Source organism: Monodon monoceros, unplaced genomic scaffold (genome assembly GCF_005190385.1).
Source record: "Monodon monoceros isolate NGI ecotype Baffin Bay Population unplaced genomic scaffold, NGI_Narwhal_1 Super_Scaffold_2, whole genome shotgun sequence".
NCBI classification, from domain to species: Eukaryota; Metazoa; Chordata; class Mammalia; order Artiodactyla; family Monodontidae; genus Monodon; species Monodon monoceros.
Genome location: NW_021703776.1, coordinates 103,568,856 through 103,586,921, shown reverse-complemented (window position 1 = coordinate 103,586,921; position 18,066 = coordinate 103,568,856). Strand labels below are relative to the sequence as shown.

The window sequence follows — 18,066 nt, the reverse complement described above, 5'->3', positions numbered from 1 at the left end:
ATCTCGTGCTTTTTTTTTTTGGCGGTACACGGGCCTCTCACTGCTGTGGCCTCTCCCGTTGCGGAGCACAGGCTCCGGACGCGCAGGCTCAGTGGCCATGGCTCACGGGCCCAGCCGCTCCGCGCCATGTGGGATCTTCCCAGACCGGGGCATGAACCTGTGTCCCCTGCATCAGCAGGCGGTCTCTCAACCACTGCGCCACCAGGGAAGCCCTCGTTGTGCTTTTGATTTGTATTTCCCTGATGACTAATGATGTTAGACATCTTTCTGTATCCTTATTGGCCATTTGTATATTTTCTTTGGGGGAATGTGCCTATTCAGATGCTTTGTCCATTTTTATTTTTTATTTTATTTTATTTATTTTTAAAAATTTATTTATTTATTTATTTGGCTGTGTTGGGTCTTTGTTGCTGTGCACGGGCTTTCTCTAGTTGAAGTGAGCGGGGGCTACTCTTCGTTGCAGTGCACAGGCTTCTCATTGTGGTGGCCTCTCTTGTTGCGGAGCACGGGCTCTAGGTGTGCGGGTTTCAGTAGCTGTGGCACACGGGCTCAGTAGTTGTGGCTCGCAGGCTCTAGAACACAGGCTCAGTGGTTGTGGCTCACGGGCTTAGTTGCTCCGTGGCATGTGGGATCTTCCCGGACCAGGGCTCGAACCCATGTCCTCTGAATTGGCAGGTGGATTCTTAACCACTGCACCACTTGGGAAGACCCTGTCTATTTTTAAATTGAGCTCTTTTTTAAAATCAAAAAAATTTTTTTTGACCATTTTTTAAATTTAAGTATAGTTAGTTTATAATGTTGTATTAGTTTCAGGTGTACAGCTAAGTGGTTCAGTTATATCTATCTATCTATCCTTTTTCAGATTCTTTTCCATTATAGGTTATTCAAAGATATTGAATATAATTCCCTATGCTATGCAGTACAAACAAAAGTTAAGGGAAGTTGTTGCTAATAGACCTGCTTGACAAGAAATTTTAACGGAAGTTCTTCTGAGAGATGGACATTATTTAGGTGAGAAACTCAGATTTACATAAAGAAAGAAAGAGTATTAGAGAGGAATCAACTAAGGGTAAATAAAATCTTTTACTCTTGATCCAACACGTAACAGTTTATTGAAAGTAATAGCGCCAGTGTTTCCAGTGATTAGCTTGTGGATAAGTGAAATGAATGACAGTAATGTTATAGGGACAGGAGGAAGGAATTGGGAAAACTCTGCTGTAAGGTATCTGCACTACCCATGAAGCAGTATAGTATTGTTTGAAAGCAGATTTAGAGTAGTTGTAAATGTAAATTGTAAACTCTAGGGCAACCGATAAAAAGTTTAAAAAGAAGTGTAGTTGATATGCTAAGAGAGGAGAGAACATAGAATTATATAAAATGCTCAGTTAAAACCAGAGATGGCAGAAAAGGACTGAAAGACAAAAATGGAAACAAAGAACAAGGTCAGTGAATAGAAAATAGTTAAAACTATGATAAATATTAAAACAACAATATCAATGATCACGTTAAATGTGAATGGTCTAAATAAATCAATTAAAAGACAGATGGTCAGAGTGGATTAAAAACCCCAACTATATGTTGTCTATAAGAAATCCAATAAATGTAAAGATACAGATATATTAAAAGTAAAGGGACACAGAAAGATATACCGTGCTAACACTAATCAAGAGAGAGCTGGAGTATCTGTGTTAATTTCAGACAAGGTGGACTGCAGAGCAAGGAAGACTGTCAGGGCTAAAAGGAACAATATATAATGATAAAGGGTCAGCTTTCTAAGAAGGCATAGCAATCCTTAATGTGTATGTACCTAACAACAGAGCATCAAAATACATCAGGCAAAAACTGAACTGCCAAAAGAAATGGATGAATCCACTGATATAGCTGGAGACTGCAACACACCCTCTATTGTTAATTGGCTATATATATATATATATATATATATATATGTATGTATTTGAACTAAATAACACCATCAGTCAACTGGATCTAATTGACATTTACAGACTCCTTCATCCAACAACAGCACAGTGTGCATTCTTCTCAAGCTTGCATGGAACATTCACCAAGATGGACCACCTTCTAGGCCATAAAACACTTAAAAGGATAGAAATCATACAATGTCTGTTCTCATACCAGAGTTGAGTTAAATTACAGATTAGTAACAGAAATATAGCTGGGAAGCTCCAAAGTAATTGGAGATTAAATAGTACACTTCTAAATAACACATGGGTCAAAGAAAAAGTCTCAAGAGAAATTTAAAAATATTTTTAAATGAAAATGAAAACACAGTTTATCAAAATTTGGTGGGATGTAGCAAAAGCAGTGCTTAGGGAGAAATTTGTAGCATTGAATGGATATATTAAAAAAGAAGACAGATCTAAAATCAATAATCTAAGCTTCTACCTTAGAAAACTAGAAAAAGAAGAGCAAAGTAATTTAAAAGTAAGCAAAGGAGAAGTGATAATAAGAAATGGAGCAAAAATCAATGAAACTGAAAGCAGGAAATAAATTTTAAAAGTCCGCAAAACCAAAAGCTTGTTCTTTGAGACTATCAGTAAGAATGATAAACCTCTTGCTAGGCTAAGAAAAACAGAGGGAAAACACATTACTAATACCAGAAATGAAGGAGAGGCCATTGCTACTGATTCCGTGGGCATTAAAAGGTTACTAAAGGAATATTATGAACAATTCTGTGCCCACAAATTTGAAAACTTAGATGAAATGAACAAATTCCTTCAAAGATACAATTTATCAAAGCTCACACAAGGAAAAGCAGATAATTTGAGGAGGTCTGTATCTACTAAAGAACTTGAATCAACAGTTAACCTTCCAAAAACCAGTGCCAGATTGTTTGGCTGGTGAATTCTAACACATATTTAAGGAAGAAGTGATATCAATTATCTGCAGTCTCTTACAGACAATAGAAGAAGAGGGACTACTTCCTAACTTCTTCTATGAGGCTAGCATGACCCTACTACTAAACAGACAAAGACATTGCAATAAAAGAAAACTACAGACTGATATCGCTCATGGGCATAGATGCACAATTCTGCAAGAAAATATTAGCAAATTAATTCCAACAGTGTATAAAAAGAATTATACAAAAATCACTTAATGTAGTCCATCACATCAACAGACTAAAGAAGAAATATCATAAGATCCTATCAGTAGATGCAGAAAAAGCAGTTGGCAAAATTCAGCATCCATTCCTGATAAAAACTCTCAGTAAACTAGAAATAGAGGGGAGCTTCCTCAACTTGGTAAAAGGACATCCACAGAATATCTATAGCTAACATCATACTTAATGGGGAGAAACTAGAAGCTTTCCCACTAGCATCAGGAACAAGGCACGGATGTCCCCTCTTACCACTCCTTTTCACCATCACTGGAAGTCCTAGCTGAGGCATTAACAAAAGAAAAGGAGATAATAGGTATATAGGTTGGGAATAAAGAAAAAAAACTGGGGAATTTCCTGGTGGTCCAGTGGTTAGGACTTGGTGCTTTCACTGCCGGGGCCCAGGTTCAGTCCCTGGTCGGGGAACTAGGATCCTGCAAGCTGCACAGCGTGGCCAAAAACAAAAACAAAAAACAAAACTGTTTTTGTTCTCAGGTGACACGCCAGGGAGTCAGTAACAACAAAAACCTGCTGGGACTAATAAGAGATTACAGCAGGGCTTCAAGATACAAATTAATAAACAATAGTCAATTGCTTTCCTGTATATGAGCAATGAAAACTTGGAATTTGAAATTAAAAACACAGCACCATTTACATTAACACACCCCCACCCCCAAATGCTTAGGTGTAAATCTAACAAAATATGTTCAAATCTATATGAGGAAAACTACATACTCTGATTTAAAAAATCAGAGATCTAAATTAATGGCAAGATCTTCCATCTTCATGGAAGATCTTCCATCTTTAATATCATTAAGAGGTCAGTACTTAAGTGTTTATTGCGTGGGTAAACTTGATAGGAAATAGTTATAAAGCAGCTTAATTTTCTCCCACTGCTGCTTGCAAGGATGCTTTGTTACATCTTTGTACCCTACCCCTCATGACAACTTGGGGCTCATCTTATAGCTTTATAGTCACTTTCACATGTTGAAAAATTGAGTCCAGTCTAATCTAAACTTCCACCTTTTATCTAGTTCTAAGTGTCTTCCCTTTGCCCTGATCATACCTGACTGAGGCTAAGGAACCAGCAGTGGGAAGGGTGTGTGATTTACTCAGTTTGTTTTAAAATTATTTATCTAGGCACTCAGCAGGATTCAAGAGATGTACAAGAGCATTCCTATTTGTGTTAGTATACCTAAAGTATATTGTATGTAATACATAGTTTAGGGGACAAGTTTTATTTACATGAAACATTCAGTAGAAATCATTGCTGTGCTATAAATTTGTGAAGTAGGAGTTTGTGGGGATTCAGAAGGAGGGAGGCTAAGTGGGTAGAATGGTTGTGATTGGGATGAAAGAGCCCGAAGGACAAAGGGTGAGTGACAACTGGCTCTGATGCCTGCTCCTCTCAAATAAAGCTGTTCTTCTTTTATGTTGTTCTGGAGTGGGTTTCAGAAGGAATTTAAAGAACTTTTTGCTGGTGACTTGCCTTGTAAAAAATTGCAAGTCATGGAGTCTGAAAAATCTCAAGAACAAGTAATAAAGTGTAATATTGTAGGTGAAATTAATGAACTAGAAATTTGCTGTGTTAGTCTTGAAAGATGGACTATTTACCCCTTGTTAAAGGTCTCAGTGTTATTTTTTTGCAAGGAAATATTCTTTTTCCTTTATTGAAGCACAAGTTGAAAGACACGGGGCAATTTATTGTGATAGTGCTAGTAACTCTTAGAAGAGTGGATATCAGCATGTGTTTTGTATTCAAATTAATTGTGGAAATAGAGCACTGGTAATTTTGTCTTTTCTCTTTTCAAAGGTGGTATGTTGCAATTACAAACAGTAAAACAATGAACGTCTTTATATGTGTGTGTGTATATAAATATATATATCCTTGTGTATATATGCAAGTATATCTGAAAGGAATGCTTATAGCTACTAGCAACAAGAATTCAGTATGTTTTTAATCAAATTTTTATTTTTCTATAAAAAGTCTGGAGGAATGATGTTTTTATACATGCTGCAACATGGATGAACCTTGAAAACATGCTAAGTGAAAGAAGCCAGACACAAAATGTCAGATATTGTATGATTCCTTTATATGAAATATCCAGAATAGGCAAATCCCTAGAAACAGAAGTCAGATTAGTGGTTGTGAGGGGCTGGGGCAGTGGGTGGCAGAATGTGGGGCACATAGGAGTATAGAGCATTCAGTATGGTAACATATTTATTTATTAGAGCATTCCTAATACTTAAGAAATTTACATTTATTATTATGTATTTGGTTTGGGTTTACTTTTTCATTCATGGTGAATTAAATTCTTTCAACTAAAGTGTTTTATTTTTCCTTGCATATTCAGTTTTAAAAAGTGTCGTTTGGTTCTGTGTTTTTGGTGCATAAAGATTATTTCCTCACTGTGGATTATACCATTGTTCACAAAGTGCCCCAATCTGTCTTAGCACTTTTTGTCTTAAATTCAGCCTTGTCTGAGAGGAAAAAAAAATGTGACAGCCTAACTTTCTTTGTTGTTAGCATCTGCTTGGTATGTCTTTATTTATCCTTTTGCTTTCAACCATCCCAGGTCACTTTATTTTAGCTATATCTTAGTCTGTGAGAGTTTTCTTTTGACAGTTTTATTTACAATTATGATTTTAATATGTTTCATCTTTAGTTTATTATCTTATTTTTGTCACTGTGTTTTCTTTTTAAAATTTATTTATTTATTTATTTATGGCTGTGTTGGGTCTTCGTTTCTGTGCGAGGGCTTTCTCTAGTTGTGGCAAGCAGGGGCCACTCTTCATCGCGGTGCGCGGGCCTCTCACTATCGCAGCCTCTCTTGTTGTGGAGCACAGGCTCCAGACGCGCAGGCTCAGTAATTGTGGCTCACCGGCCCAGTTGCTCCGCGGCATGTGGGATCTTCCCAGACCAGGGCTCGAACCCGTGTCCTGCGTTGGCAGGCAGATTCTCAACCACAGCGTCACCAGGGAAGCCCTATTTGTGTTTTCTTGTGTTTTACTACATAGTCTGGCTCTTAGGGTAATTTGAAAGAATTATAATTTTAATTTTAGTTATTTTGTGGTTCACTTGTAACTTTAAAGGATACTCAACATCTCAAATTTTTGATTTAGCAATTTTAAAATAAAGCCAGGTTTATTGGCTCTGCCGTGGAGTGAGATTATTGGCTCAGTTGTAGTTTACTTGTCCTCTCCCAGGATTTTGTTAGAAACGTGTTACTGGTAGCTTTCCTTAGGCCATTTGTACCCATCACTCTTATGATATTTACTCCCCGTGGTCATCTTAAACTAGCTGAAGCCCATCAGCCTTAAGTGAAAAGCTTACACTTATACAGTTTGATTATAAGGTACTAGTTTGAATTTAGGTTTAAATCTTATACCTGGGATTTAAGAATATTTGCTTTTAACAGCATATTTTAGATATATTATAGGTTTTTTCCGACCTCTGAAAGTAGAGCGTCCTAGGAAACCTTTCCTGAGCTGAAATGGCACAAAGTAGAGAAGCAGTTACTTTAGGACCCGTCTTGCTCACAGATACACAAAATCAATCGAGATGAAGCACAGGTGCTCACCGATACGGTTCACAGCTGTAGCAGCTTGACGCTGAGATGCTGAGTGTGGTTCCCGGAAGGAGCTTGGCGGGCCGCTCTCACTGCTGGGGTGGGCGCTGCCTCTGTAACGCTTGCTGTAAAACACACTGAGCTGAATGAGATTTTCGCTTTTCGCCTTTTTTTGGTAAAAGTGAAAATCCTCTTTGGATTTTGTTTGGTTACCAAAAACAGGTACTGAAGTGGGTCTTTCTAAAAAGTGAAATGGTGTAAAGCAAACTTTAGAAATACCTGTATTAGGTTACTTGTGACTGGGTAACTTAGCTCCCAAATGCCTGGCCATTCTTGATCAGCATCAGGACTAAAGCCGTGTGGCCCCCAGTGAGGGCTGAAGCACCTGCTTTGGGTCAGCTGGCACAGAGGACATGCACCCTGTGCTTCTGCTTATCGTCCCTGGTAGCCTTGTTCTTCCCCTGACCAGGAGAGAAAAGCTCAGTCTTTTCAGAGAACCGTGAGAGCCCATCATCTCCCTTTTTATCAGCTGTACCTCACCTTTAGTGGTGGCGAGCTGGAATGACTTCCTTCTTTTTTTGGTTAGGAATTTCCTTTTGCCTCCACTGAATGAAGGAGAATAGGAGGCATCATTATGCTTGTTTTCGTTTTATGTATCCCCGTGGGTGTGTCTCTCTGATACCGACGTGCTCATGTAGAGAAGGAGCACACCTGCTCCTACCCCCCGTCTTTGGAACTAGAAAAATGGCCTAACTAGTTCTGTGATTTTTGTGTTGTTGTTCCAGTCTGGTATAGTTGTATGTTTATTTTCATAGTGGGTAGCTCTTATTTCCAAATTAGTAATACTTACACTTGTTTTTATAATTGTTAGCCTTCTACTCTTAGATGGATTGCTTTCCATTAGTCTTTTCCATCCCATGCCATGCATTTTGGTTCCTTGATTTCCGTTTGTCTGTTAACTTTCATGCCTTCTCAGCTACCACTTCTGCACAAACTCCTTGGAACTCCTGAAACTACTCTTCTCCACCTTTAATTACTAATTTAAAAAATCCTAAAACATGCTTTAGTCACAACTTTGTATTCTTCCAGCTTCCTTGGTCAAGTACTTTTATTGCAGCTGCTTCTCTACCAGGAACCTCAGTTGATTGGCATGTCCACTCCTATCCATCACTTGGGTTCACTTTTCTCCCAATCCACTTAGGTTTCATGGCCCATTATTTCACTCACTTTTGCTAATACCCTAAACCAGTGGTTCTCAAATGGTGGTCTGGGGATTTCTGGGGGTTGGTGGTTCAAACGCTGGCAGCAGATGAGGTTAACTATAAAGAGCTTGTGGAATGAGAATAGATTTCTGGCTCCGCTCAGAAATCATAGAGAAGAATAATGTTTAAAGGCTGGCAGGAAAAGGGAAGCTAGTGATGGAGTCTGGGAGAGTAATCAGAGAAGGAGGAAGATTGCTGACGTGCAAGTTGCTGCTTAGAGGGCAAGTGAAATCATGAAAGTGTAATTTGGCTGTTGGGACATCACTGACCACTGCCAGAAGCACTTTGAGTGGGTCAGTGGGCGTGAAGTCAGATAAGTGGTTGGAAGAGTGAGTGAGTGAGTGGTGGTGAAAAGTGGAAGTCCGCAAGTGTAGGCTGTAAAGGGGAGGAGAGAGAATAGGTTATTTGTTAGAATCATCAAGCCTGTGCTAGTTCTTGGGGACTCAGCCTACATCTGCCTCAGCATCTAAGAATCAAGCTCTTGTGTTGTGTTGTATAGCATCATCAGGCTTCCTGCATTGCTTAGAGTCTTGGCTTGAGCTTGCCTGAAACTTTAAAGGCCGTTTCATTTCCTGTTGCCCCTCACTTCTGTTGTGTTTCTCAAATCCATTTATTCTCCCATTCTCCTGCGTGACTTACATACTTCTCGCCCCACCCTCATGTGTAACTCATTTGATGAACTTCTCTTTCACTGAGAAAATAGAAGCCATCAAAAGATAATGTCTTTGTGCTTCTACCACCATCTACTTACCCACCTGCAGAGGGACTCAAATGTTCTCTCAGTTCCTGCTTTTCCTCCTCCTCCTTCTTTTTACTTTGGATAAATTTTTGTATGTAGCCCCTCAACTTGAGCACATTTCTTCAGCGATTCTCCCTTTCTTTCTTGCATCAGAAGTAAGTACTGGGTTATTTCAACAACTGTATAACTTTTCTCATCTTAAAAAAACCCCTCTCAGCAGTCCCTTTTACATTTCCTTTGCTGCCCTTTATCATAAAACTCCTGGTAAGAACTGTCTACTTTCATTTTGCTCCAAGTTTTCTCCTTGCTTATCCATTTCAGTCAGGTTTTTCCCTCCACCCTTCCAGAAAAACAGCTCTTGTCAAGGTCACCGATGACCTCCATGTTGCTAAATCCAGTTGTCAGTTCTCAGTGCTCATCTTACTTGGCCTTTCAGCAGCATTTGACGCGGTAGATAATTCCCTTTTCCTAGATAAACTTTCTTCACTTGGGTTTCAGTACGTCGGTCTCTTCTTTGCTGCTGCTTCTCAGTCAGCTTTTGCTGATTCCTTCTCTCGAGTTGGCTTCTAAATATTTGAGAGCCCAGAACTCTGTTCTCAGACTTCTCTTCTCTGGCTATACTCACCACCTACAGTGGAAATCTCATCTAGTCTTATGGCTTTAAATACCATCTATCTGCTGATGACTCTTCTTTTTTTCCCCCAGCCTGGTTCCTTCCCCTCAGCTGTACGCATTTTTATATCCAACTGCCCATTCAACCTCTCCACCTGAGTGAATAATATATGTTTCAAATTCAGCAATGTAAACTCTATTCTTATTTCTACCCCCAAACTACTCCTCTTTTGACCTTCCCTGACTCAGGAAATGGCAACTCTGTCTTTCCAGTTTCTCAAGCCAAGAACCTTATGTTTATTCCTACAAGTCCTGTCAAGTCTGCTTTCAAAACATACCCAGAACTTGATAACTTCTTAACACCTCCACAGCACAGGTCTAAGTGACCTCTCTATATTATTGCAGCGAGTCCTAACTGGTCTCCCTGCTTCCGTCATTTCCTTTTTCTAATTTATTTTCCACAGTGTAACTAGAGTGAGCTTTTTGCAGTATGTCAGATCATATCACTGCTCTGCTCAGTGGATATTTACTGCCTAGTCCATGATCATTCTCAGTCATATGGCTGCCAACCCTTCTTCAGAAATCCATGCATAGGGGTGATCCCGAGGCTTTATCATCACCTGGAATGGTTTCATTTGAGAGTCTTCAAAGTATTTCTACCATGGTCCACAGCTCCATTAGGCCTTTATCTAAAGCACACTTGATCTTTGACTATACTGAGATCTCCCATTCCTTCACCCATCCTTTTTTGCCTGCTGTCCCCTAGATCTGATAGAAATTAAAGGGAATTTAATATTAAAAAAGTATCTTGTTCAACTGCTGTTCGTTTTGACATGTGGTTTAATTATTGAATAATCGCCCCCCACCCCCACCTTGATTTGTGAGGCCTCGTGTATGTACAACCACCTGACATGAATTTTTATATGATAGAATCTGTTTCATTGATCTGTCAAGTTTTGGTGTCAGCACACTCTTTAAATGTTATTGAAGCTTTATATTAATAGTATGTTTTAATATTTAGTAAGGTTAGTAGCCTCTCATTGACTTTATTTTTCAAAATTGTTGGTGATGGTCTGGTTCTTTATAGTTCCACATGATTTTGAAAACAACTTGGTCAAGTTATGAAAAGCAAAATGTCCATTGGGCTTTTTTTTCTGGAATGGTTTTAAACTGGGCTGACTAGTTTGTATAAGTTAATATTTCATAACACTTTTTGTTAGCTAAAATTTTTACTTTGTAATAGATTAAATTCTTTTTCCCTATGAATGCCAAAGATGTATCTTCTGTTACTTAAAAAGATATGCAAAAAATGTAAATAATCTGTTAAATTTGTTTTGTTTCAGATCTGTTTCCTTCTCTTTGCCATTCTCTACATTGTCTCCTACTTCATCATCACAAGATACAAGAGAAAATCAGGTTAGTAGATACATTGTTATTAAAGCTTTGATTCTAATGCCAAGTGGTCTAGGCATGGTCCATGGCTATATGGTGCCCATCGGCATAGTTAGTATATTCAGTATGCCTGTGATTGAAGCAAGCAGTTGCCTGGTACTAAGAGCCCTAAAAATAACCTCCAGGGAATCTGACTACTCGCAGGGTCATCTTCTTAGACCCGAGCCCTTTTTTATCACCATTCTTATGTTCAACTAAGAATAGTCCAGGGCTCTTTACTTTCTGGGAGATTCCAGAGTTTATGAGGATGTTTGGTTCCCTGTGACTGGCTCTGAATTTGGACATACCCTCATCACCCCCACCCAGTTCTTTCTCTGACTATCAGAGTATCTTTTCTTTTTCTGAAGCGGTATAGAATTTAGAGTCTCCGTAATACCATTTAGCATTCAATTATATATTATATTATCCTTTTATTATTTCATATGTATCCTTATCTCACCAGAGGGACCACTGTATCTTTTCTTTTTTTTAATGAATGTTGTGCTGATTAATTCACAGATTTTTATGCCAGAGTTTTATAAGTAACTAACCAGTTACTTTACTGACTTCTGTTAAATCTCAGCTATTTCCTAGAAATCACAAGATTTCCACCTGTGATGCTGGGCTAATAGTAGGTGCCATGTGAATATTTATGGATTCCATATATTAAAGCTTCCTTATGTTATTTTAAACTTGTCAGAATTTTGAAAGAAATCAGGAAATAGTGCTTGCTCTAGTGCACTACTTGGCTCTGTGACTGCACTGAAATACTCCTTGGATTCTATAATCTCTCAGAAGTTTGAAGACCTGGGATCCAAGACAGTATCTTAGCTGTTTTAAAAGATGTTTTGGCACCAGGTTTCATAGATTATGGACACAGAAGGAGGGAGAGAGAGAGAATGAATGAATAATGCATTGTTTTAGGGGAAATCAGGGGATGATGAGCAGGAAAATAGGGTATTTATTAGATGCTTTTTAGAGTAATCATGGGAGAGGGTAATGAGGACCCTGGACCTGGTTGGTAGAGGGTCGGCAATAGAATTGAAATGGATATGAAGCTATTAAAACAATCTTCAAGATATGGTGGTTGATTGGATGTGGGTACAACAGTATAAAAGTTAATTGTGACTATGTTATTTTGTGGTCTCTTTGGTCTTAAAACTATTTGGGGCAGTCAGTAATTAAGAATGGAGATTGGTCTAAGAGAATGGCCTAAATATGCCATTGTCACTGAAACAGGTGGGCGCTCAGAATTCCACAGACCTACGCAGAGAGCCTTTGAGGACAACCCCAGTTAGGCACTGAGGAGAAGGAGGGGCCGGGGTGTTGTGTAATGTTTTTGTAATTGGATCATAGTTTCCTTAGCTGGTAAGATTACGTGGGAGGACAAAAAAGATGGCCAACAGCCATGAGAGAGGGAGGGTAGGGTGAGGAAGCACAGGAGCAAGGGCCATCTTGCTCCTACTTACAAACGCACAGAACTTGATATATTTCTGTCTGTAACTTGAATGAAATGATGAAGTATCAAGGCAGTGGTATCCAAGGTGGTTTAGGATGATCCAAGAAAGTCCTCATTATTACCATTACTAACAATAGACTCCAATTACAGAAAACTATATGAGTTCTAAAATTCTGAATTTTAATTTTATAGTAAAAATTTTTTTTGGCCATTATCAACCAGAAAATTTCATTCATTAGCAATTTCACTGACATTGTATAACAATAAACTTGATAGTGGTTCTGGGGTTCTAACTGAGTTTTATTTCCTTGAGCACTAAATATTTTGGAAGATCTTAATTTACATATGGGAGTTTTGTTAATCAGGATTTTTTTTTTTTTTTTGCCGTACGCGGGCCTCTCGCTGTTGTGGCCTCTCCCGTCGCGGAGCACAGGCTCCGGACGCGCAGGCTCAGCGGCCATGGCTCACGGGCCCAGCCGCTCCGCGGCATGTGGGATCTTCCCGGACCGGGGCACGAACCCGCGTCCCCTGCATCGGCAGGCGGACCCTCAACCACTGCACCACCAGGGAAGCCCCAGGATTTTTTGATCAATCAAAACACTCTGTTCTTTAACATATTCTATCCTATCTGATTTAATGAGATTTAGATTGTGATCTGTGCTGAAATAAACACAGTGCTTTTTGAAAATAATTTCTATTCAATAATTGCTTCTTCAAGTTTATATTTTTGTTCATGCTTTTATTAAATTAATGAAACATTTTGTTGGAAGATAAAAGAATATTAATACCTTGAACATTTTTGCAGATGAGCAAGAAGATGAAGATGCCATAGTCAACAGGATTTCGTATGTATTTTAATGTTCGATTGTCTTGTTTCTCATTCTAAAGTCATACGTGTTCAAAACTTAATTTTGCCTTTTGGGCAGAAATATGGAAAAAATTCACTTAAAGTATTACAGCACCTTTATCAAATGTTAGTCCTATCCTTGGAAAGCACATATAAGCAAATACATGGATAATTGAGGATTGATTATCTCCTGTTAAAATTTGCTTATTTAAGGAGCCAACAGATTTAATCTTCAGAGGATTTAACCAGGAAATGGGCTTAAGATTGGGAAAATTGCTGGGCCAAAGAAAGAAAGAAAGAAAGAAAGCTCTTGGCTGTTTGAATGGCCTTGGGACAGGGAGCAGACATCTCTTCTGGTTAATTGAACATTTACTTACTGTGAGCAGGGAGATGGGCCCAGACGGTCCTCTTAGGTTCCTTATAGCTCTCTTTCTGCTTGTGTGTGCTGATGATAGAGCCCAGCTAAAGGGCAGACATGAATTCTTTCCCAGTCCTCCAGGTGTGAAGTACTTGTGAGATGTGCACCCCTCTCGGTTTAGTCTGCATTCCACTTTTGGTGGTAAATCTACTTAAATGCGTTTGTAGATCAATAATTTGTAAAAAGACAAGAACACATCCCATTGGATTTTACACTTGCATTGTGTTTTATGAAAATATGGCTGTTTCCTTGTGGTGGTGCCGGGGAGCGGCCTCACCTGCTTTACATGGCAGCTGGCGTGGCCTGTCTGAGGGGTTTGGGTTTCTCCCAGCAGGTGGTTTTTGCATCACGGTGATACGCACAGATGTCCCCTTCCTGAAGGCAGATGTGTGTGCCCTTATAAATTCAGGAAGGGGAAGTGTGGAGGAGAAGGTCACCTGGGAGGGCAGCTCTGACCTAGCCTGTCCCCCTAGCTGCCCCACCCACTGGTCTGTTTGTCTCCCACTGCCTTTCTTCCCTTCTGTGGTGGAGTGAGTGAGAACCGAGGAGTCAGGCAGAGCTGGGTTCGCATTCTGAACTCAAGATTAACTTGAGTTCAGAAGAGATTGAGAAAGATTCCTTTCCTCCATATGTGAGCTCGAGCTACCACCTGCTTTGTAGCATGTTGTGTGGATTAAATAACATACACACAAAAAAAGTCGGGGGGTGCTCGGTGCGCGACAGGTGTGAGCTCAGGGTTGTTGTACTTCTCCCCCAGCCCTCTTTCCTTGCCCACCCTCCTCCCACTGAAGAGGAAGGAGCAGAATGAGATGCTGTGCTTAAAGGAGGAGAAACAGTGGTCCAGGGTTCTGAAAGAGTTCAGCCAAGTCCCCAAGGGTAGGTGATGGCCAGCACCATCTGGCCACCTGAGGGAGGGAGGGTTCCCCGCGGCCTACTGCAGCCCCGCGTCAGGCTGAGGAGTCTTTCCCTGGCCTCTCTCACCTCCCTTTAAACCCACCTTCACTTTCTCTTTTGCTCCTTAAAGGCCTTCGTTCTGTCCTCTGTTTGTATCCACTCATGCCCCCAAATACCCTCTTTCTGTTCTTTTCAACCCTAGATTACATTTTTTCTCAGCTGGTTGTTTGATTTGATTTGGATCAAAGCACCTAACTGGTGAAACTGCTTTTAAGGATGGCTTGTCCAGGCAGGAGGGAGGCCTGGTGCGGAGGTCAGAGCACGAGGGGGTGACCTGGTGTTGACTCCCAGGATTTGAGAGGAGAGAGGAATCCAGGCATGATGTTGTCCCAAGGGGGTGAAGAGGGGCACCCACTGCGTTGGGGAGTGCTCTGTCCCGGGGACTCAGAGCCCGTGTAGGGTGGGAAGGGTGTCCCTGGTGGATGGCCTGGCCTGGCTGTCAGTGCTCAGGTGGGGAGGGTGTTCACAGGGCAGGGCAGTCCAAAATGGGGCTCACCTGAGCACATGGTGCCTCTCGGGTGAGGGGTCAGTGTGGCAGGAGGCTGTTAGAGACAGTGGGGACTGCGCACAGCTGGGGAGAGCAGGAAGACAGCAGAGAACGCTAAGTTGTGGTGCAGCTGGAGGCGTCTGTATGGACCCACGTTTGTCAGTATAGTTACTGAACCCAATCTAGATGTGAAGTGTGGGTGCATGTATGTGTTTTTATGTACATGTATACCTAGTGCATACTTACGCCCCCAGAGCTGCCTGTCCATGCTCACCTGGGAGCATGACACCCCAAGAGCATGACACCCCAAGAGCATATTTAGCACCTAGATTTTTGTTTCCACTAAAAGGAATCAGTGCTCCTTGGGGGGAAGGCTGATTGCAGGGCTGGGGTAGGGAAAGTTCCAGGCTCCTTTCGTCCATCTTGTAGTGCCACAGTGCAGGGAAGTGCTCAAGAGTGATGGCGGCACATCACGAAGACAGGGAAGCCTTCAGGGGCTTTCTTTCACACTTACTCAGGGACAATCTGAGCGTCACAATCAGGATTGTCATGGATCTAACACAGAACAGAGCAGAGCAATCTTGAGTCCATACAGATAGAAACCAACAGGTGAATAACTTAGTTGACAAGGAACAGGATATTTTCCTACTTCCAAACTTAACTCCCCACAAAGGGAAGAGGAACTTTAGAGTGGAGAGCTTTGGCAGACGGCACCTTGGCCAGTGAGCAGAGACTGCGACCAGTAATAGGGCAGACAGACATCCTAGGCCACCTGGTAGCCTGTAGAGAGGAGCGTGAAGCATGGCGTCTGTGACTTTCCTGCCTTGTGGGCATGTCAGACTCCACAGAGCCAAAGCTGGCTCCCTCATCTCCCTTGCCAGCCCGCTCAGCTGCAGCCATCCCCGTCACAGCTGATGTCACAGCTGATGGCCGCTCCACCACTCCCACTCTCACGAGGTGGTCTTGGTCACCCCTGAGCCCTCTCTCACCCCGCACTGGGCAGCCCTGTTGGCTCTCAGCATCTGCTCCCTTTCAGAAGGGACGTTTCTGAGGTTGCCTTCAATTCCGAGGCGCACTGTTCCATAGCTGTGTAAGCAGTGCCGGCTGCCATTTTCTGACTTGACCCAGGATCTTACCTTGAGGACCCCTTGCCAGCATTTAACTCTGTCCCATCAGCCTTTTATGGATACTTCTCCTCACAGCTACTCAAGGGCAACAGGGAGCATGGTATTACCTTTTTTTGTATGTCTAGGGCCAATCACAGTACCTAAAGTGCAGTAGATTCTAGAGGGTTTTTTTAAAAAAATTAATTTATTTTTGGCTGTGTTGGGTCTTTGTTGCTGCACGCGGGCTTTCTCTAGTTGCGGAGAGCGGGGGCTACTCGTCATTGTGGTGCATGGGCTTCTCATTGCGGTGGCTTCTCTTGTTACGGAGCATGGGCTCTAGGCGCGTGGGCTTCGGTAGTTGCAGCGCACGGGCTCAGTAGTTGTGGCTCGCGGGCTCTAGAGCACAGGCTCAGTAGCTGTGGCGCACAGGCTTAGTTGATTCGTGGCGTGTGGGATCTTCCTGGACCAGGGCTCGAACCTGTGTCCCCCGCATTGGCAGGCGGATTCTTAACCACTGCACCACGAGGGAAGTCCCTAGAAGGTTTTTGACGTAAGATCCAGTATTATATTTACAGTGACCATATATATTTAGGATTTTCTGGGTCACTTTTGATTTCAAAACTTCATCTGTTTGCCCTCCTAAGCTTACTCCTTGGTCAGATTACATCTCCCAGCTTTAGACCTGGAAGCCATGGTTAGCCTTCACTGCTGTGTGCGAGTCAGTGTCATGAGCACCAAGAGAGGAGGGACTGACTTTACCGAGAGGAGCGAGAAGGGAGCCGCTGAGGAGTGCTTCACGGGGCAGATGACGCAGAGGGGACCCGAGGGAGAGGGCCGACTGTGCCCAGGACACGGAGCCAGAAAACCCATTCATGTTGGGGGTACAAGGAGGTTAGGTAAGCCTGCCTGTATGTGGGAATCTGTCCTGGCCAGAGGAGCCTGGAAGGGCAAATTGGGAGAGCTGTGCGGGACCTGGAATGGGGAGATCGTGGCTGTGGTCTTAATTTTCATGTTTGAAGAAGGAAGGAATGGTAGCGACAGACTTACGAGGACAGAAACGAAGGTTCCTTGAGGCACTGGTGGGTAAGTGCTGGAGATGGCAGTGGGCCTGGGGCGAGGGTGTCTCTCTGCTTTTCCCAGGAAACTGTGTTGTCCCGTTCAGCAAAACCTGTTTGTAAGGCTTTTTCTGTGTCTGAACTGAATTGTATTTTTGGTGTGTATCATATGGTCTACATTAAAAAATTTACTAGTGATTTACTGACCACGGGAGGTTTCATGGTTATTTTCAGCTTTTAAGTAGGAAAACGCTTCTGTTGGTTGCCACAAGATGGCATTGGCCTCAAAGTTACTCTATTAGATGTGTATTTTGAGCGTTTAGTATCATTTTTTCTTATATCTTCTTACATGTATTTTCACGTTCTTTCTATATTAAATTTAATGGAATGAATATTAAATTAAGGTTTCATCTCTAATGTCAGTGAGGTTTCCTTTTCCTTTGCCATTTTAGCCTTTTAAAATAATCTTTAAAAAATTAGGTATAAAATTTTAGACATTTCAGACGTGTAACTGAGAAAGAGAAAGCACCCTGTAGTCCCACTCTCCTAGGAATTGTTATATATTATGCTAGATTTTTTTTTTTTTTTTTGCGGTATGCGGGCCTCTCACTGTTGTGGCCTCTCCCGTTGCGGAGCACAGGCTCCGGACGCGCAGGCCCAGCAGCCATGGCTCACGGGCCCAGCCGCTCCGCGGCATGTGGGATCTTCCCAGACTGGCGCACGAACCCGTGTGCCCTGCATCGGCAGGTGGACTCTCAACAACTGCGCCACCAGGGAAGCCCTATGCTAGATTTTTAAATGTACCTCTATTTTCCTGTGTGTAAATATGCACTTTGTGGGGGGGGCGGGGGGAGAGCATGTTTTATATTTATTGTCCATGCTTTTCTTTGTGTTTTTATTTTTAATTTATTTTAGACATCTTTCCATATTAGTACATATTAGAGATATCTCATTTCAAAAAATGACAAAATTGTGTTTTAAATATTGTTTAATGTATAATTCTAATAGTTGC

At 41.6% G+C, this 18,066-nt stretch overlaps 1 protein-coding gene across 5 annotated transcripts in view; it reads left to right on the top strand.

Annotated features, from left to right (window-relative positions):
* The window catches only part of LMBR1 (limb development membrane protein 1), a 175,560-nt gene that overhangs the window by 14,414 nt on the left and 143,080 nt on the right, over positions 1 to 18,066 (top strand). For 4 of the 5 annotated variants that reach the window (XM_029233650.1, XM_029233647.1, XM_029233646.1 and 1 more), the window contains exons 2-3: positions 10,641 to 10,713; positions 12,993 to 13,032. In XM_029233650.1, coding sequence (XP_029089483.1) covers positions 10,641 to 10,713; positions 12,993 to 13,032 — 113 coding nt within the window. Of the gene's footprint in view, positions 1 to 10,640; positions 10,714 to 12,992; positions 13,033 to 18,066 lie in introns of those variants that run through there. The other variant, XM_029233651.1, reaches the window with a different exon arrangement.